At 37.6% G+C, this 22860-nt stretch overlaps 1 protein-coding gene across 5 annotated transcripts in view; it reads right to left on the reverse strand.

The window, feature by feature from the left end:
* Positions 1-22860, reverse strand: part of CACNA2D1 (calcium voltage-gated channel auxiliary subunit alpha2delta 1) — a 709277-nt gene that overhangs the window by 376557 nt on the left and 309860 nt on the right. For all 5 annotated transcript variants that reach the window (XR_007150230.1, XM_047849277.1, XM_047849276.1 and 2 more), the window contains one exon: positions 13551-13667. Coding sequence is in view for 4 of the 5 variants with exons in the window: in XM_047849277.1 (XP_047705233.1) it covers positions 13551-13667 (117 nt within the window). In the remaining variant the exon portion in view is untranslated. The remainder of the gene's footprint in view (positions 1-13550; positions 13668-22860) is intronic.

A 22860-nucleotide genomic window follows, 5' to 3' on the forward strand; every position in this document is an offset into this window, starting at 1 on the left:
TTGCACTGGGCGCACAAATATTGCAGTCTTTTCTACCTATATGAGCTTTGCAGGTCACTTCTTGCATCATATTCCCATTTCTTAAATGTAGTCAACATATCCAACACTCCCTTTCACACTGATTTTTTTCACGCGCTATGTTATTAGTGCACATATTTACTTTGGTCAAATTGTCAGTAGAGTAAGGTTCTTAACTGATACCTTATTTTTTTAAGTTTTTATTTTTGGTGGGGGGGAGGAGAGGAGAAGAGCAGAGGATCTGAAGCGGGCTCTGCGCTGACAGCAGAGAGCCCGACGTGGAGCTCGAACTCCCGAACCGTGAGATCACGACCTGAGCCGAAGTCGGACACTTAGCCAACTGAGCCACCCAGGCACCCCTCTTACTGATACTTTAAGTGTTACTTTCAGATCCTATGGAATTAAGTCAACGAAGACTATGAAAATCACATTTTCAAAGACATTCTTTTACTGCAAAGAGACTATCTGTTGTCCAAAACCTTCCTTGTTTGAACACCTTTCACTAAAACATTAGGTCCACTGTATGTCATTAGTGTTGCTCTGTATCTTGAAGGTGTATTCGGCAACTATCTCTTTTTCAAAAGTGTCTCTTTTTAGATAGTCACTTAGTGCAGACACTACTTCATTGAAAGAGGGAGGGAGAGAATACTCTCTAGCACTGAGCACTTAACGACAGAAGGTACTGCCTCAAAACACTTCACTGCTACCCTTTAAATAATATATTAATGAGAGCAGCGTACAATAAAAATTAAAACACTGAGTGTGGTACAGAATACCAGCACAGTTACAGGTATATGGATCTGTTTCCCTCTTAGTGTAATTTAAGAGGTCCGAAACACAGCACTTAGTGTTTCCCAGTCCAACTGTTTAGCCCCAAATTCCTATCATTGTAATTATATTAGATTTAAAAATCCATAAGGATGCTTCTAAAGAGTGTAATCTGAGAGAGGAACTGTGGCGGCATAGCTAGGCATTTCCATTTGGCACGTTATAAAATGGCATCAAGAAATACAGACATCACCCATTGAAGCCAGGAATCTACTTCAGAAAAATCTGTTATTTGGAGTGAAAATTCTGATGGTCTATCATTTATTACGCTGAATGAAAAAACAATACATAACGTGTTTGTATCAATCCATGCCCCCAATCAACTTTTTAAAACTTAAGTAAAACAGTACAAATGCACTTATCAAATGCCAAAATGCACTGAAAAATATAAGAAACTCTTAGAGTGTGAGGTGCTGGAAACACCGCTTCCTGATGAAAAGATAAATAAGACTGTTAACAGACAATCAGCCCTACTTGGCCAGTCAATGCCAACAGAAAACACGCACCTCTCCTTGGTTGGCTCCTGGCCTTCTCTTCAAAACATCTACACAGGATTCTGATGTGCTACTAACTGCATTTGGAATGCAAATCAAGACTCTTCCCAGATATCACATTATTTTAAAAATATTGAGTTTGGAGGCTGTAAATATAAACAGTTGCCTTATAGGCATCAGCAAAAAAGAAACCAAGTAACAAAAATATCTTACTGAGAAATCTATCCACTCTGTGAAAATTGGATTTCAAAATTCAAGAGTCATTCTATTGAAAATACATTAACTGGAAAGACATTCTGCAGGTTACGTATGTCTGTATTTTATTTAGTAGATAAATTATACTTTAGGTATGTGTTAGACGCTATAGGGCAAAAAATATATATATACATATGAAGATGCTAACTTTACTGTAGTGAAATCTGAAGGTATCGTGAGACCCATTAAAGGTAAAATGTCACTTTTATTTCTTTTTTTTCAACGTTTTTTATTTATTTTTGGGACAGAGAGAGACAGAGCATGAACGGGGGAGGGGCAGAGAGAGAGGGAGACACAGAATCGGAAACAGGCTCCAGGCTCCGAGCCATCAGCCCAGAGCCATCAGCCCAGAGCCTGACGCAGGGCTCAAACTCACAGACCATGAGATCGTGACCTGGCTGAAGTCGGACGCTTAACCGACTGCGCCACCCAGGCGCCCCAATTTTTTTTTAATTTTTTTTCAACGTTTATTTATTTTCTTTGGGACAGAGAGAGACAGAGCATGAACGGGGGAGGGGCAGAGAGAGAGGGAGACGCAGAATCGGAAACAGGCTCCAGGCTCTGAGCCGTCAGCCCAGAGCCTGACGCGGGGCTCGAACTCACGGACCGCGAGATCGTGACCTGGCTGAAATCGGACGCTTAACCGACTGCGCCACCCAGGCGCCCCTAAAATGTCACTTTTAAAGAGAGATCTAAGTTGACTGGAAAAATGACACATAAATATACTTTGGCTAAGATTACTGAGATGTCACATAGGTGAAAAATATGGTGCATAGAGCTAAAAGCTATATAACCTAAAAACAAGAAGTCAAGCCCATCTCATTCTATTTAAGACTTGGTCAAGACACGTATTTATGTATGTATGTATTTATTTATTTACTTACTTACTTATTTATTTACTTACTTACTTATATTTTAAGTAGACTAAACACCTAGCATGGAGCCCAATGCAGGGCTTGAACTCACAACCCTCAGATTAAGACCTGAGCTGAAATCAAGAGTTCAGATACTTAACTGAGCCAGTCAGGTACCCCCAAACTACTAATTTTTCTGAGTTTCAGCTGATGCACTTTGAAGGTTAAATGAGTTACTGTATTAGTTCTTAAAATAAGAGGCCCTCAGGAAGCACCAAGCATTGTGTAAATATACTTAAGTGGGTTTGAATTATTTGCCAGCTGTGTAATATTGAACAAATTTTTTTAACTTTATTTATTTTTGAGAAAGAATGAGAGAGCATGCACACACAACCAGAGTAGGGGCAGAGAGAGAGGGAGACAAAGAATCCAAAGCAGGTTCCAGGATCCAAGCGGTCAGCAAAGAGCCTGACACGTGGCTCAAACACACTAACCGTGAGATCATGACCTGAGCTGAAGTCGGCTGCTTAACCAACTGGGCCATCCAGGCACCCCTAAAACAAAAATTTTAAATTCTCTGAACTTTCACTTTCTCATCTATAAAATGAATACAATTCTACCAATTCTGCAGAATATAAACTATGCTGGAAATCTATGTGAAGTGCCTACCAAAGTGTTGGGAATGGACCAGAGCAGACATTTCAGTAAGTGCTAATTATCAATGTGCTCATCACTATTAAAACTCTAAAAACCTTCACACTTTTCCATCTAAGTACACTGCTCACTCACACATGCCTCAACCTTGTTATCACTACAATTCTCAACTTCTCCAATTTCCACCATTTACCACAATTTCTTGTTTCTCTGATGTTCCCTATAAACTTACACTTTATCCAAATGAAAATGTCTACTCTCTTGAAGCCATAATTCTTGACCATTACAAGACCCTATGTATTGTAGTTCATGACCTCAAATATTTCAACTACTGTTGACTACTTTTTAAGTAATCTTGATGTTTATAGAATATCTTCTGCCAATCCTCAACCCAAGATGGATTTGACATTTGTTTCATCTACTACCACTCATATTGTGCCAAGCCTTGCTAGAGAAAGCTGATTTGACTGTGCATGTCATCATTATATTGAAGGAGTAGGACTCTACATACATACATACAAACACACATACATAAATGAAAGCCATGTTTTGTTCTCTTTTCTCTTCTTCTTTAAAATGAATTTTCTTGGGGCGCCTGGGTGGCTCCGTCGGTTGAGCAGCCGACTTCAGCTCAGGTCACGATCTCGCAGTCTGTGAGTTCGAGCCCCGCATTGGGCTCTGTGCTGACAGCTCGGAGCCTGGAGCCTGTTTCGGATTCTGTGTCTCCCTCTCTCTGACCCTCCCCCATTCATGCTCTGTCTCTCTCTGTCTCAAAAATAAATAAACGTTAAAAAAATTTTTTTTTAAATAAAATGAATTTTCTTGGGACATCTGGCTCCATCAGTTGAGCATCCAACTCTTGATTTTGGTTCAGGTCATGATCCCAGGATTATGGGATGGAGCCCCGCATCAGGCTCCACACTGAGTGTAGAGCCTGCTTAAGATTCTCTCTCTCTCCCTCTCTCTCTCTCTCTCTCACCCTCTGCCACTGTCCCTAGCTCATGCGGTCTCTCGTTAAAATAAAATGGAAAAAATAAAAAAAAATATTAATGTTCTCTAGACATTTTTCCCTAAAACACACACTGAATCTTGAAAAGGTCTTGATGTAGATCCCAGCTGGCTGTATACACATTTTCATTAAGGGCACATGTTTTATTCCCTCTTGCAACCAGGGATTACCAAATGAGATGGACACAGAAATAACAGAATGGGGGGCGCCTGGGTGGCACAGTCGGTTAAGCGTCTGACTTCAGCCAGGTCACGATCTCGCGGTCCGTGAGTTCGAGCCCCGCGTCGGGCTCTGGGCTGATGGCTCAGAGCCTGGAGCCTGTTTCCGATTCTGTGTCTCCCTCTCTCTCTGCCCCTTCCCCGTTCATGCTCTGTCTCTCTCTGTCCCCAAAATAAATAAATGTTGGAAAAAAAAATTAAAAAAAAAAAAAGAAATAACAGAATGGGACTTCTGGAATCTCTTGAGCTACCTACATACCGATTTCTTTTTACATGAAAGAAAATAAACCTTCAATCTGTTTAAATCTCCCATTAGTTGGCTTGTCTATTAATCATGTTTGAACATAATTTTAAGCCTTACAGATTCCATAACTTTTCCATTCAGCCTTGTATATACAACTTTGATACCTAAAAACAATCTCAGCTATTCAAGTAACATATCTAATCTAGGTTAATAATTAAAAGTCTAAGCTTAAGTTAAAATGTATTTGTGTGTCTATGTATGTGTGTGTATATATGCACACACACACATATATGTGTGTATATATACATACATATATGTGTATATATATGTATACATATAGTGGTATGCTACTCAGGGATCAAAAACAATGAAATCTTGCCATTGGCAACAACATGACTGGAACGAGAGTGAATTATTATGCGAAGTGAAATAAGTCAGTCAGAGAAAGACAAATATCATATGGTTTCACTCATATGGAATTTAAGAAACACAACAGATGAACATAAGGGAAGGGAAGAAAAAATAAGATAAAAACAGAGAGGGAGGCAAACAATAAGAGCCTCTTAAAGACAGAGAACTGAGGGTTGCCGGAGGGGAGGTGGCTGGGGGGATGGGCCAAAGGAGTGATGGCCAATAAGGAGGGATTTGTTGAGGGGCACCTGGGTGGCTCAGTTGGTTAAGCATCCCACTCTTGGTTTCAGCTCAAGTCATGATCTCGTGGTTCATGAGTTCAAGAACCATCAGACCATGTACTGACAGTGTGGAGGTTGCTTGGGATCTCTCTCTCTCTCTCTCTCTCTCTATCTCTCTCTCTCTGCCCCTTCCCTGCTCACTCTGTCTCTACCGAAATAAGCAAATAAACTCATTTTTTTTTAAAGGAGGGTACTTGTTGGGATGAGCACTAGGAGTTATACGGAAGTGATGAATCACTGGGTTCTACTCCTGAAACCAACAATACACTGTATGTTAACTAACTTGAATTTAAATAAATAAAATTTAAGAATAAAAGGGACCATTTATAAATAAAGTCATTAATTAATTATGAAATGAAATGAATTTGTAATCCCGTTACCAGCTTGGTACTAGTTCAGGATGAAAAAACTTTCAGGTTAAGGAGTGTGGGAGATTTCTATTTCCACTCTCTGAACTATTCCTCCTGATTCCATCTGGACTCCTCCCCCACCCTGCTTACCAGCTCACAGGTGCTAATTTTAGCAACAGCACTAGGAGAAGCTAACAATGGAAGGCCCTTTCTTGACTATAATTATCTGTCAGTCCTCTCTGGGAGTTGTAAATGTTCAACACAGACTTGTTCCCCTCTTAGGGTGCTTTCTGCATTGTTTGCAACAACGCAGTTCATACAACTGCAATGCCACGTTTCTGTCTGACATTTACACCCCTATCCCTCAACCTACATTGACCATTTTCCTGTTAAACTGGCTTTGGCCTTGGCAGGAAGCCCTATTGGATCGAGTCACAGACCAGCTCTGTCGTATAACGCCCACCTCTGCTTTAACTTGTGTGTGTAAGCTTGTGCCTAATGAAGACACCTTTCATTGCTTAGCCACCGAGCTGGTGTGCTGAGCCTCAGCGCTTCATTATTACCATCCAGAAGTATGTATCAAATCCAAATAAATATAAGTCATCTCAACTGTGCAAGACAAATAGTAGACTCCCAGGTCCCTTTACCACTCAGATTCAAAGGGATGTATATAAGCAATCTGAGTAATCCTCTCAAAGACATTTATACTAACCCTAAAGAGAAGAGTAAGCACACTTTTCTGCTGGGAACACAGAAACAGCACATTGTGTATGTTTCCAAAGTTAGTTCTCTTATTCTCCTCAATCTGGATAAATTTATAACCTTAAGATAGATTTTGAACTAATGGTCAACACAGACACACACACACACACACACACACACACTTTCAGAGAGCTCTTTCAAATTCAAATGTAGCTTAGGACCTCATTTTTAGAATATGAAGGTATTTTATACCTTCTGTTCTTTCTCAATGTTAGGAAAGCCCTTGGTTTCATTTATCAGCCATTTAACTTACCCACAGCAGAATTCTTTCACTTTTTCTTACTCTGATGACCCAAATCTTTAGTATGGTCCTCAAGACTTCCACAGCCCCTTCATTCTTTGCATAAAACATTAACTTCTACTTTACCAACAGACGTAATCATCCAGTATGACTTTCAGATTTTCTCTATTTGCAAAGTCTCTATTCATATTTAATATCGCTTTGGTCTCAAGTGAAAAATACCAGTATGTTTTCAAAGATAAATTGCATGACTCTGATCTTCTCTGTGCCTGCTATTCTGGAATCAACCTTCAACATTCACATTTTTTTCCTATTTTGAAATGTCATAGATTCCTTCCCTTCTGTCTATAAACATGTTTTTATGTCCTCCATTCTCAAAAACAAACAGAAAAGAAACACAAAGTCTTTAATAGTACTCCATGTTTCTCTTTCATTGTCTTACCAAACTTCATGAAAATGCAAATTTCTTGTCAATTTCTCACTTCGTAATCTCTTTTTAAAACTGTCGTCTTTATTCTGTTCCAATACATTCTAATGAATCTGTCATGACAAAAACAAACTAATAACTCCTAATACCCAAATACAACACACTTTTTATTCTTCAAGTCTCTGAAAAATTTCACATGTCTTCCTGAATCTCTTTACCATCAATTTGGACCAATTTTTCTGATATTTCTTCCTGTATTTCCAAGTTAAACTCTCTTAAGGTAAAGGCCAGGAAACAGCATTTTCAGCAAACCCTAGAGGCATTGCTGAGAAACATGAAAGAGACAGAAGTATGAGTTCAAAGAAATGAAAACAATTTGATCAAACAACCAGGATCTCATCCTTCCAGAAAAAAAGACCCTACTTTAATAGTCATTGAAAACATTTGCCATTTTGTTCTTTTCATTATCTAATCTTAAAGTCAGTATCAAGGTTGAAAGAAGAGCTGGGCATATTACAGTATTCAAAGTTTTATAATAAATTGGAAGTAGCTTTAATTAAAGTTACCAGGACACCAGAGGGAGACAAGATACGCCCTAATTGGAAAAGTGTCACTACAGAAATTCAATTATTATAACCTTAATCCTATTTGCTTTGAGCAAAATGTCTGGAAACCTTCATTGGTTCAGCAGATGTCCTTGGCCTGGGCAGGATGGTGAACCATGAAACCACTGACTTCATTCACCTCTATGTTTCAGAAGGCACCACTGGAGGTTGGATCATTTTGCTGAAGAGCTTTCTCCCATGGGCTATTCATGTACAGTTGCAGATTTTTCAGCCCAGATTAGGCCAAAATAAATGTTGATAACAATGTTAAATGATTCATTGTGGTTTGGGTTTTTTTTTTGGGGGGGGGGGGAGTGGAAAGGGGTGGGCGTTACTTGTAAACATTCTTTGATTGGAGACTGTTTAAGAATAATCCAATAATGTTAGCAGGATAATCATCACACAGCCATTTTCTGAGACAGAAATGTAACAAATGTCAGAAAAACAGTCATGTAGTAGATAATCTTAGGAATAAGATGGTTTAAACAACCAGTGTGGGTTTAAAGAGGGGGAAAAAAAAAACCCAACTGTAGTCAGATATCCTCAAACTGAATTCCACCACCACCTCATTTTATCTATACAAGCCTTGAACAAGAACGCTGGTCGTGTCTGAGTTTCCTCATTTATAAAATACTTATTGTAGATGTTGAACATGCCTACTTCATAGGATTTCTGTAAGAGCCTCATGAACATCAATCATCAGATGCATGTTTCTCTATAGTCACGAAGACAAAACCAAACCAAAACCAACAACTCTTTAAGTGGAAAAGTCTGTTTTGCTATAAGAAAGATAGTTTCAGGGCTAAAGCAACTAAAAATTTTTATATTGGTTTCTCTTTCAGCTCTAAGGTTGGTTTATGGAACAGATAAAATGACCATAGCTTAAAATGAGTGTGACTAAAAAGTCAAAATCAATGCTGAAACTGAGAAAGAGAAAATACTGGTAGAAGTAGTACAGAGTTTTACATAAACAAATGTGAGAAAAACAAAAAGGAATAAAATATGTTGTAATTCAGTTTTAAATCAACAGTTTGTAACAGAATTTAGAAACTAAGTTAAAAAAACAAAAAATCTGTGAACATGTATGCACAATAAACTTTATCACGGATACTAAAAATTAATCATTTCACTAAAATAAATAAATAGAGGAAGGAAGGAAGGAAGGGAGGGAAGGAAGGAAGGAGGGAGGAAAGATGGACTCCAGCTGCCATTTCCTTTAAAATAAATGCCAAATTATCAACTATAAGTTGTTAGGAAATTTCTTTAGTAGATATGTGAGGAAAAAAAACAGTTCAATTTACTTCTTTTTCATAGATTTTACATTTTTTTTCAACGTTTATTTATTTTTGGGACAGAGAGAGACAGAGCATGAACGGGGGATGGGCAGAGAGAGAGGGAGACACAGAATCGGAAACGGGCTCCAGGCTCTGAGCCATCAGCCCAGAGCCTGACGCGGGGCTCAAACTCACGGACCGCGAGATCGTGACCTGGCTGAAGTCGGACGCTTAACCGACTGCACCACCCAGGCGCCCCCATAGATTTTACATTTGTAACATAATCTCAAAGACACCTTATGTTGCTAATCTTGATATGGAAGAAGAATAAAGGTTTAAAAATTTTTTTCACATTCAAATAAAAAAGAATTTTTTTTCTTTTAAAAAAAAATTTTTTTTTTTAACATTTATTGATTTTTGAGACAGAGAGAGACAGAGCATGAGCAGGGGAGGGTCAGAGAGAGAGGGAGACACAGAATCGGAAACAGGCTCCAGGCTCTGAGCTGTCAGCCCAGAACCCGATGCGGGGCTCGAACTCACGGACCGCGAGATCACGACCTGAGCCGAAGTCGGACGCCCAACCGACTGAGCCACCCAGGCGCCCCAAGAAATTTTTTTTTTCAATACGGTATTATTTTATTTCATTGAGTCATTTTCTAGAGATGGCTAATTGATCTAGAAGTCACTAAAAAAAAATTCATAGCCTTCCAGAATATTCTACCAACTAAATATCCAATTCCTAGTCAATCTGAATGAACAGTAATTTATAGCATACTCCCTAGCCTTCATTTCTTCAGCTTTATGATTATACACTTTTTTCAGGACAAAGGATATACTTATGTGTTAGGTAAGAATGCAGATCTTGAAGTCAGACACACATGAATTTGAATGCTCTCACATTCTAGCTAACTCAAAGAATAGTTCTTGTACCAGAAACATTAGCCCCACCTAAGAGCTCATTAGAAATGCAGCATCTCCAGCCAGGTCTCCTGAATAAACAGGTACATTTTAACAAGAGTCACAGGTGAAGTAAATGCTCATTAAAATTTAAGAGGCACTGGCATACATTAGTTATTAGATAAATTTCCTTGAGCAAATTAGAGGATTTCTCAAAGACCCTGTTTTCTCATTGAAAAAATGAGACTAATAATGATGTCTAGAGCTAAGTATTATTATGAGCAATAATTAAATAATGCCACCAGTAAGCACTCATAAGGTCTAACTGGTATTAAATTTTATCATCTCCTTCCAATTTGTATATTCATTATTTTTCCAGTGTATTTACATGTGGAATTATATTGGCAACCCACCAGATAAATTAAAGAAAGCTCTTTTAGTCAAAAAGTCTGACTATAAGCCTACCATAAAAATAGAAGTTAATTAATAATGCCATCTTGCATTCACTTCCAGTACAATGTAGCACCTGTTTTTCAGTTGGTCGCAAAACATTTCCCTTTGATATAATGTGTTTTCTGTTTTTGTGGAATCAAAACAGTTAAATAAAGAATTTAGTTTGAAAACAAACATGACTCTTTCTCCCTGGCATAAAATCGAACTAATTCCACATTTAATTAGCCATTGTGATTTCTAGATTCTGCCATTCACGCACTTGGGATAGTCACTGATCCCCACAGGACTCAAATAATGTACCAGGTGTCTAGAACTTCAATTCTGAATGACAAAAAGAAAGTCACAATAGGCTCCATTTTAGTCCAATTAAGGCAAGATACATCCTATTTCATTCTCTGACCTTTTTTCATGAGACTTTGATATCCAAATTATCTGCTTCTTACATTTGGAGGAAAAATGTAAGCTGATAAAAATCAAGATAATTAGAATCATTTTCAGCTGTCAGAGAGTAAATATTAATCACAAGTCAAAAGTACCTATCTTATTTTTATTAAATAAACTTTTATTGAAAACACATTTACATGTATAAATGATGCTTAAAAATGGTATCCACATACCCCAAATGGAAGATAATAACACTTTTAATCTTCCAGTAATGAAAGCTTATTTTACCATGGATAACTCATTGATTTATTTCTTAAAAAATTAAATGTTTCAACTTCGGGCAATATGGCATTTCAAATATTCCAAAGAGCTCTCCTGTTACATTACAACAGTATCTTGGGTATTTTAAGAAACAAAGATTTATAAGTGCCAAAAAAACAGGCAAAATTTCTGAGTGCCAGCATATATATAAAATAAACTAAAGATCTTGATTGTTAGTGATAAGTAAACAGGAAATTCAGAATTGTCCTGGGACAAATACTTGTAACACTGCTGTGATTTATAGTCTAAGAGAAACTAAACATAAGCTCGAGCATTATATCTAACAGAAGACGTATAGGAACTTCACAAAGAAATTGTAAAACTCTATTGAACGGAATAAGAACATGCTCAATGGAAACAATAGCATATTTATGAATAAAAAGACAAAATATCATAATGATATCGATCTTCCCAATTTGGTCTGAGTCAATGCAATCAAAATCCCACTAAATATTTTCTTGGATAGTAACATGATGAATCTAAAACTTCGATTAAATGGGAAGCTTCCAGAATACTCCAGATCCTAATGAAGAAGAAAGAATATGGTGAGGGACTGGCTTACCAGGTATCTAGCTTGATGACTGGAACTCATTAGAGTTATGCAAACTAATAAATGGCCTTGAGAAAATTGGTTAGAAAAAACAGTTAATTTCAAGGGCAAGTGAACATTATATACTGACATTTAGTTGGTAGGTGGAATAAATAAATCTGAAAGAACTTTTTAGAATGGGATATAGAACAAATGTTTATAATCTCAGCATAGGGAAAGATTTCTTAAAATATATGCCCTAAAATATGAATAACTTGTTAAAAAGATGACTTTGACTACACTAAAATTAAGAACTTATTTTATCAAGATATACCATAAGGACAATGAAAAGACAAGTCCCAAGCAAGTCAGAAAAAGGTATTTCGGAAGCCTGAGTGGTTCAGTCGGTTAAGTGTTTCCGACTTCGGTTCATGTCATGATCTCACAGGTCATGACTTTGAATCCCATGTTGGGCTCTGTGCTGTGCTAACAGCTCAAAACCTGGAGCCTACTTTGGATTCTGTGCCCCTCTCTCGCTCTCTGCTCTTCCCCAACTCACACTCTGTCTCAATCTCTCTCTCAAAAATAAACAAACATTAAAAAAATTCCTTAAAAAAAAGACATTTGTATTATATATAACTTAAATGAGTCACTATAAAGAATACATAACCTACAAATTAATTTAAAGAATTAAAATACACAAAAGATCTGAACAGATATTTCACTGAAGAAACAAAACTGGTGAATGAATATAAAACAAAATGTCTGCCTCATTAATAAGAACCAGAGGTACCTTTTACACCCATTTGATTGTCTATAATTAACCAATCTGGGGCACCTGCATGGCTCAGTTGGTTGAGCATCCGACTTTTGGTTTCAGTCAGATAACGATCTCAGGGTTGCATGAGTTCAAGCCCAACATCGGACTCTATGCTGAAGGCGTGGAGCTTGTTTTGGATTCCCTTTCTCACCCTCTCTCTCTGCTGCTCCCCCATTTTCTCTCTCTCTCTCTCAAAATAAATAAATAAAACTCAAAAAAAGGTTTTTTTGATAAAAAGAGGTATGACATCACCATTTAAAAAGTTTTTTTTTTTACATAAAAAGACATGTGATATCACCTTTTATTGTCCAGAATATGGATCAAAGGAGATTTGTATATAGCTAGTGGATGTCTAAATTGATACAACTATTTCGGAAAACAATTTTCATACTTTTGTAAAAGTGACTTTATGAGTACTCTACACTCTACTAATTTTGCTATCATGTATATAACACCCTACAGATATCCCTGCATGTATGAACCAGGAGATGTGTTTAAGAAAATTGAGTAGCACTATTCATAGTAGCACTCATCTGGAGATGATTCAAATAATAATTTACCAACAGAGAATAAATGAACAAACTGAGATATATGCTCACAAAATATGCTCATACTATTTAAATGTGAATAAGAGTGAATGAAAGCTACATGCACACACCCAGATAAATCATACAAACATAATGTTGATGGAAGACAGCAAGTTGGTAATGACAACACACAGCACAACGTGGTTTTAATAAAGCTGGAAAACAAGCAAACCAATAATCATCTTGTTTCCCAACACATCTATGTGACGCACATCTATTTTTAAAAAGAAAAGAAATGAGTCATCAGATATTTGTATACTGGCCACCTCTGGCAAGGAGGGAGGGTGATCAGAAAGGAGAATACTAAAAAGGCAGTTTTATGAGTGTTGGCAGTATGTGTGGCTTTTATGTTGTCTAATAGATTTAAACATTATTATTATGCATCACAACTTACATATGTATAAAGAGATGTCTGGACCAATTAAATACACTGTTCTTATGTAACAGAATCCTCTATAAATCAAACCAATAATTAGAAATAAGGTTCACAATGAAACTATGATATCTCACCTTTTAGGAACATATTACATGGACACAGTATCCAAGGTAAAGAAAGCATACTGAAGAAAATAAAGTATGAAACATAAACAAGTAATGGAAAATAATAAAATGAGCAGAGCCCATTTCAACTCACCACCAGGGCTTTGGATCTGTTGCTGAGAAGTTTCTCAATATCCCTGGCTGCAATTTCCACCAGCTGCCGTGCATTATTTGGTTCCACAGTATACAAATCTTGATACTTCTCATAAATCTGCCGGAAGGGAAAAGATAATTAATAACTGCATATGTGGTTCTTAAGTTCACAGAATGTATTGTAAACCATAAACAACCGATTAGAAAGACCCACTCTTTCCTTTCTTCATTTTGATCTCTTTGGAGTTTGGATGTGTCAAAAGTATCTATGTAAATAAAAATCTGCTGCCAGACCACGAGTTTGCCAAAACAGCAGGTCATGTTAACAGCTGGTAGGAGATCTTGTACCCCAATGATCCGTGTATGAAATTTTGTGACTTGAAATTGTACCTCCCCTAATTCAAAACCTGGTATTAACTGCCAACAGGATGACGATGATGATAATCATTATCATTATTTTAAATCTTGCTGCAAAACACTGGAAGGGAAGCCCAGGAGGTCAAACTTGGAGGATGTGTACAGTGCGCAAAGGTAAGAGGAAGGGGAAAGAAAGAAGTTTTCGAAGGAGACTTCCCACTGTTCCCGCTGCTCAACGGCTACAACCGTTGAGGTCAAATTGTATGCTGCTGAAGCTCATGCAAAGAGAGAGTCAGAGAGGGAGAAGGAGGAAGAGGAAGACAGAGACAGAGCATGAAGCTCATGCTAAGGCTCATCCAGGCAATACACACAGCTTTATTACACAGAAGAGTTGAAGATCACTGAGGCCTACGTTAAAGTTTGGTTAGAACTGTACTAGTGCAAATAATTTTTATTAGCAAACTCAATCCCTGCAGTTTTGCTTAGATCACTGAACCACGCTATGCTAAAAGTAAGCTTAGGCAGGAGCAGCAGACTATAATTTTGCCTCCCATCGGCGTCTGTGCAAGGATTTCCCTAGAGTGGCATAAGAAGCACCTGGTTTGCAGAGCCTGTGCACTCCTGGCAGAGAGAAAGAATTCGAGAAAGGTGGGGGAAGGGAGAAACAGCGGCCATGCTTGAGGCTGCTGGGCTTAGCAGAGGAGGAAATCCCTTATGTGCCCGACAGATGGGCTGCACATGCATGACTAAACCATCTTTGAAAGCCAGGGCCTGGCAGGTTTTTATGGTCTTATGAGACGTGAATCCAGGCACATGCAGGAACCAGTTCAACCCTGCTTTTGCTGGCAGAACTCCAGCTTTCTGCAATACTACCAACAGGTTCTATAGCCCGGTCCAAGCTGACCACGGATGCCACTGATAAATACTGGTTTCAAATATACATGGATGCATATGCTAACATTTATTACAGAACACATTAGTTTTACATGAAGCCTTCATTTTTTTAAATGATTCAAAATTAATAGTTTTAAAATATTTAAGTGAAACCTTAACTCCTGAACTTTTTTACTCTGAGGTTTTTCTAATACTTGACTTTTTTTTTTTAACTTTATTTATTCTGTGAGAGAGAGAGAGAGAGAGAGAGAGAGAGAGAGAGAGGGAGAAAGAATCCTAAACAGGCCTCACACTGTCAGCGTGGAGCCCGATGCAGGGCTTGAATTCACAAAACCGTGAGATCATGACCTGAGCTGAAATCAAGAGTCAGATGCTCAACAGACCAAGCCATCCAGGAACCCCTAATACTCATTTGAACTTTGACCTTGTAGGTTTTTCATCCCAACTATTCAAGGCACAGTAGTCTACGCTTATAAATTCCCCATATTTAGTTTTGTTTGAAATTCCTGCATATTACTGGATTGCTTACACTTTCTTGCTAAGGGGCATATTATTGAGTCTTATTCTACAGACCAGGTTGTCCACAAACAACTCCATCCAACCTAAGCCTCTCTCTTTCATTTTAGCCTAAGATGACATCCAGGAACACGAACTCCTTAATAGATTAATTGATTTGGGAAACAAACAGGTAAGCCTCAACATCACTGTAATTGATCCAGGACATTTAGTTCTTTGCGGTAAAACCAATAAAGCTAATTGGCGTGAAAGGCAGTTGTGCTTTGTACCATTAATATTGTGTTCACTTCTGTATGAAGTCTGACCTTCTTCCTATGGTACAGGGACTGCAACAAAAGTCAGAGTTGGGAGAGATTAGTCCCAAATACACAATCTGTACTTCACAGTATGCACCACACACAATGTCACTTAAGTCACTACCTACGTATGCCAGATATCTTATAGGTTCTTTAAAGGATGAATGGATTGTGAATCAGAAGTAAAAATTCAAGTATACACAAATCCTCTCAAATATGTACACAATATTCTCTCAGATGGATTCTATAGTAATTTTTAAATCCTTAGGGGGAAAAAACAGTATCTAACTTACAAATAAACTTTAAATAAATGAGGTCAAGGAAGCTGAAGTCTACAGCCCCAATATAAATATCCTGTTGTACTTTTTAATGTATAAAACCACATTTGAAATGTTTTCTTGGTGATCAAAATGAATTAAGACCATATAACTGCCCCACCAAAAGAAGTAGTTCTTGTTTCTGGTCTTAAAGAATGTAATATTCTTTGTTGTTTTTGTTAGAGGTACTGCAAAGGCTCTCAAAAACTCTCTGGTATATGTTTAGCAAAAAGTTTCCAGAGGAGAAGAGTTCAGTGGATTTTTAAGATTATATGATATATTGCTATAAAGTACCTACATTTATAATTCTTCCCACCACTAAATAAAACCCTATTTCTACAATATTTAGTATGTTAACAGAGTTGGGTTTTTTTTTTTTTTGCTTTTGTTTTCTTTTTTAAACAGAACCTTGGGAACCTGGGTGGCTTAGTCGGTTAAGCATCCGACTTCGGCTCAGGTCATGATCTCATGGTTCAAGAGTTCGAGCCCTGTGTCGGGCTCTGTGCTGACAGCTCAGAGCCTGGAGCCTGCTTCGGATTCTGTGGCTCCTTCTCTCTCTGCTCCTCTCCTGCTCACATTCTGTCTGTCTCTCAAAAATAAATAAACGTTAAAAAAATATATTAAGGAAAAAAAAACAGAACCTTAAGTATCTTTTCTTTTTCTCTTCCTGTTCTTTTTATCTTTTTTAAAAAATAATTGTCTGTTTCACCATTTTATCCAAGCTCTTTCCAGGAAATAAATAAATAACTAAATAAATAAAACAAAAAAGCGTAGTACAAATAATTTGGGTTTTACCACCCAACAGAGGTCCATTAAAATCATATGTCAATTCCTCATATGCTGTATGACACTGGCTTCCATTCCTTCTACTAGAAAGAATACATCACAACAAAGAGAATCCTAGACAGGATGTTTTCCCTCCTGATACACTAATACGCTTTAATTTTTCTATAGTTCAAATTCTCTCACTTCCATCCTTGCCACAGATTTTAACAGAAAAATGTACCACCTGTACATTCTTGCTTTCTTACAATCTTAATTAACTGGGTTTAAGAAGCATTCACTATTACATTTGGAGATAACAGAGAATATGGTTTCCCTTCCTTTTTTTCACTGGAAACTTCTAAGTGTCTTTGCTCCAAATCCATAGTTCCCACATAATCTCTAGAAGGAGAGTACATTTAAAAATAACCTCTTGGCACCTGGGTGGCTCAATAGGTTAAGCACTTGATTTCGGCTCAGGTCATGATCTCACAGTTCGTGGGTTCAAGTCCACTTTTGGCTCCCAGGGTTGGAGCCTGCTTGGGATTCTCTCTCTCCCTGTCTCTCTGCCCTTGCCCTGCTTATGTGCACTCTCTCAAAAATGAACAAGAAAATAATAAAAATAAAAATAACCTCTAATATCTAAAAAGTGACGCCACTCAATGATATAATTGCTCATTGAACATACAGAAATGTTTCAGAAATCATAAGACGTACTACACAGATATCCCAGAGATGCTTACTGAAAGTGAGGTAAGTTTCCAGGTTTGCGATGACCTAGAATATTATATTAGCAATCATTTTTAGGCATCTACTCTATAGCACTCTGAGGTGTTTCACATACATTATCATTTACTAACTTTAAGAAACTTAAAAAGTACATTGAATTAACTACCATGTTAGAATACTGAAATTCAGGCTTTGGAGTTATCAGAGTGGAGACAGCCTGGGTCCCCAATTTCACATCATGAAGGAGCAAACCACTGCCCAGAGTAGTAGAAAGGAAAATGGTAACATGGTAGGTTTAGGCAAAGTGAGTCTGCAGTGCCACTCTATACCGGAGACGTCCCTTGGTTTCAGCAGGATGTGGAGAAATAGGAAAGATTGTTGGAATGAATAAGAAAGGGAGCTAAGAATTAATCCCTCTGCTAGAAGATGGTCTCAGGGCAGGATCAAGGGAACCTCAATGCAGAAATTGAGGGATGGACAGTGGGAAGCAGAGTCCCAGCTGAAGAATGATGGTGCGATGCACCCAGACTCGAGGGCCCTATGCAGGCTAAGGAGCCTGGCCAAGTTCTCAGTAGCACCCATATTCAGTATTTATAACAAGAGAACAGAAAACAGCACATACACTGCACATCTTGTCACAGGTTTCCCTTTGTGCCCAGGTGCCAAGGAGTAAAGTCAAGAACATTAGAGATCATGGGAAGGCAGTTTAAACAAAAGCTTCAAAATGGCAGGACTAAATCTTTTTCCTTTGGGAGAGAGAATGGCAGATCATGAAAAAGTTCTTTAAAAGGAAACAGAAATTCTTGCGTATTAAATCTTAAGTATGTATAATTTTGACCACCCCTTCCCTCAGTACTTGTACATTAACTTTCCTCCCATGGAACTTGTCCGGAATAAGCAACCCAGATTTCTGCCATGCCCATAGCCATCTTTCTGAGAAAAGCTTTCCTTGTGACAGTCCCTAATGAAAGAAGAGTCGTAAGTATTTCCTGACAAATGGGTAACAATATTCTAATGTATGACCTTGCCTTTGGCCCCTGGCCAATCGCATCAGAACATATCAGATCTAGAAGCTGCTAACTTCTGACTCAATAGCCTGTGAGGAAACAAGTACAAAAGATTTGTACAAGCAGTGACAACATACTGAACCAATCAGATTCTCTCACCACAGGACAACAGTTAGGTCGATCAAAGGCACAAACAGCAGAAATGAAAAGACTAGTGGAAGGAAAGCAACAGGCACATACCACAGAGTGACACAAGTGATGGCTATGGTAGGTGGAACACTAGGCACCCCCCAAAGGTATCCACACATATATGTGAATATGTGCTGTTACATGGCAAAGGGGATGTTTGCAGATGGTAATGGCTCAATCGGTTGAGTGTCTGACTCTTGATTTTGGCTTAAGTCACGATCCCAGGGTGGTGGGATCGAGCCCCACATCAGTCTCTACACTGAATGTAGAGCCCACGTGGGACTCTTTTGGATTCTCTCTCCTCTCTCTCCTTCTGACCCTCTCCTCCATTCACACTCTCTCTAAAATAAAAGATAAATATTAGAAAATAAATTAATGCATTAAATTAAATGGAAAAGAAAGAGGTTATCCTGGTTTGTTCTGGAGGGTCCAATACAATCACAAGGGTCCTTGAAAACAGGAGAGAAAGATGGGACTGTACACAGGAAACCAGAGAGATCGCAGCATGAGAAGAAATCATTCCAATGTCGCCAGATTTGAAGACGTTGGAAAGGGGCCATGAGCCAAGGGAAGGACTTCTGACCCACAGGTTGTAAAATAATAAATTTGTGCTTTAAGTCAATAAGTTTGGGGGAATGTGTCACACTAATAATAGAAAACTAAAACAATGAATTAGTTGTGAAGAGCTCCAGCTGAGAGGTAACAATAATAATCAGCCTCTGGATAGTGATTCTATAATAAACTCCCAAGTGAGTCATTCTGTCAAAAAATAAAAATACTAAGAAAGACCCATGCTTTGAAGGTTGTGATTAACATTATTAATTACTACTTTGCACCTTCATTTCATTACTCATTAGATTCATGTCATTCATTTCAATCATTCTGTTGAGAAATGGGTAATTCTGTTCAACTTTACAAAATAATGAAATTATCTCAGGACTCCAACAATGACCTTCACAATAACGTGGGATTCTGAGAAGAAATTCTAGACAGAAAAGCTAAAAATATCAAAATAGATGTGCACACATTGTCCAAAAATATATATGAATTGGATGAATAAATATGATCCTACCTCATAATAATGAGAGGGATGAAAACAAACTGTGACATGACTCCCACGAACATTCTAATTTCACTGCCTTTTCTGGCTAAGGGGGGTAAATTCAAACATCTTCAAGGCAAATGCAGGTAGGAAAAGAGATGCCTTGTCACTTCAACTGCTTTAGATGCTCACAAAATCAATTTCACTTGCTTTTACTTGAATTTTGCAATGTGGGATGGTTTGGTTATATGGGTTTTTTCTTCTTTATTAAGTGTTCTGTGGGCTTTTGAACTACTTGTTCCCTAGCAACTAAGAATGTCTTGTTTCTAAAAGATGTATTAGCACAAAAAGAATGATATAATGTTCTTTCGTGGTCACTTTCAAAGATCAAAGTTCCCTTACCTTAAGAAATTTTGCAATGATTCACAAGTATAACAAAGTCTTTCTTTTTATTTATCATAAGTTACATCATCACAGAAGCGGGCCAATAGAAAGGGATGTTCAGATATGTCAAGAGTCCTTCATGTCAGGTAAAGAGTAGTGACACTAGGTCTGAATTTGTCTTAGAATATATTTTACCAACAACAAAGAAAAATTTTAGAAACCCTACCTTCCTCTGTTAAAAATTAGCTGTTAAAAAAATGAATGTTGCCATAAAAAAATATGCAATATTTACTAATTAGCTCCTGATCTCTTCAAACACTCCCTACCTACTCTTTAATTAAAACAGTAAATGATGCAATCTCATAAATAAATGTCAAGTTTTTTTTTAAATGTCTCACTCTTTAATACTCTTTAGTACACTGTCAGTTGTGTTTAACACAATGAGTAAAAATCGCTTTAAATTATAGCATTTTGTTTCCTTTCCCCTGTAACCTATCTTTCTGAGATAGGCTACCACCTTTGAACTTTTTTATGGCTGGAGATTTTTATTTGACTACTTGTTTTTTTTCCAAATTGTTATTTAAATTCTAGTCAGTTAAACTACAGTGCAATGTTGGTTTCAGGGGTACAATTCAGCGATTCATCATTTACATACAACACCCAGTATCCATTTTGGCTACTTTCAAGTAATTGCAAACATCATCTAACATTCATAATTTATTAAGCATCACATTTGTTATATATTTCATATTTCCTTTAACCAGAATGTAAATTTCAAGAGGACAGAGATTTTGTTCATTGGTACACCCCAGCACATAAAACATGGTCTGCACATGGCCAGTACTCTCATATCTACTGATGGCAGGCAGACAACACCTAAATGGTCATCACATCCTAAAAATAGACTAAATACACAAAAGCAAGATAATGATCAATGTGAAGATTAGTGTTCCACTTAAGAGGGAGAGAAAATTGTGCTGTCAGAATTCAGAGTAAAATAAAATCACATGGATTATAGTAGTCAAAAAGATGCAATGATAGCCACACTTTGAGGGAAATATATATTAATATGGGAGGAAAGAAATCAGAATCTGTGTGATACAAGGAATTATTAGAAAATACAGACTGAAAGGCAAAATGAGACACACTATCAAGGAAAGCTATAAAACTCAGGGTACTGGTTTATACCATAGAATATGGTCAACTCCAAGCTCTATTGCTCAGAACTTCTAGTAAAGTTAATTAGCACACAGCAAGAATTCAAAATATAACATAGGCCTGTTTACTATGAACCTCAACACACACACACACACACACACACACATATGTGCTCATGTAATTATATACATGTACGCACATATACATATATAATTGATCATGTTTGGGGGCTCCTGGGTGGCTCAGTTGGTTAAGCATCTTGACTTCAGCTCAGGTCATGATCTCTCCATTCATGAGTTCAAGCCCCGCATCAGGCCCTGCGTTGACAGCTCTGACAGAGCCTGGATCCTGCTTGGGATTCTGTGTCTTCCTCTCTCTCTTCCCCTCCACCACGCTCACTCTCTCTCTCAAAAATGAATAAACATTAAAAAAATAAAACAATTGATCATGTTCTTGAATTTATGGTGCATATTTTTCTGATGATAACTATACCAAACCAGCATTCAAATAACAAACACAAGAGTTCAAAATACTTTCCCTACTCCTTCCATATGATACAACTTTTCAGCTGGGACACTATCACATTTAAGATGAGACATTACCTTTAAGAAGAATATTTAGGAAGAATGAAATCAGAACTGGAGAATGTTCCACAGTATATACTGCTACTTGCCCTAGTTCCTATTAACGAGAATTTAATGGTGACACTTTCCAGCTTGCATTAGATGGCAGAAGGACCAGAACAAGTAACAAGCACAAATATGCCTGGGCTTTCTCCAAACTACACATCAGAACAGGCGATAATATTTAACTAGAAGGTTAAATACAAGGGCTCATTCCTGGAACACAGAAACTAACCTATAACAAAGACTAAATTGAGCAAAAGAAAGAGAAAGAGAGAAAGAGAAAAAGAGAGAAAGAAAGAGAGAGAGGAAGGAAGGAAGGAAGGAAGGAAGGAAGGAAAAGAAAAAGAAAGAAAGAAAGAAAGAAAGAAAGAAAGAAAGAAAGAAAAGAAAAGAAAAGAAAAGAAAAGAAAAAAGAAAAAGAAAACAAGAATTCTTCAGATTTTAGGTTGGAGACATTTCATACATAAGGTAAAGAGTAAGTTTATCTTTAAGAAGGCTCAGAATTAGAGGTGCCTAGGTGGCTCAGTCAGTTACGCATCTGACTCCTGATTTTGGCTCAGGTCATGATCTCACCGTTCATGAGATTGAACCCTGCATCAGACTCTGTGCTGACAGCTCAGTACCTGCTTGGTATTTCTCCGTGCCGCTCTCTGCCCCTCCCCCACTTGTGCATGCACGCGCGCTATCGCTCGGGCTCTCTCTCTCTCTCAAAAAGAAATAAACATTAAAAAAAAAGAATATTCAGAATTTTTTTAAAAAAAGAGTATTCAGAATTAAAACAAGAAAAGCGTTAAGATACATGTAATAAGAAGCCACCTACTTGGGTTTTTTGTTTGCTAATTCCAGAGATAACATTAACCTAGCCTCTTTCACTTTGCATATCTGGAGCCACATATGAACTGTGTGTGTGTTTTGAGTAATAAATTCATAAGCAATTAAAAGTACAAGAGATCATACTAGATTCTATTAAAACTAAATTAAAAAATAATTAACCATAGGCTGAGTGAGCTGCTTGCTTAATGTCCCTAACCCCA

Source organism: Prionailurus viverrinus, chromosome A2 (assembly GCF_022837055.1).
Source record: "Prionailurus viverrinus isolate Anna chromosome A2, UM_Priviv_1.0, whole genome shotgun sequence".
Lineage (NCBI taxonomy): Eukaryota > Metazoa > Chordata > Mammalia > Carnivora > Felidae > Prionailurus > Prionailurus viverrinus.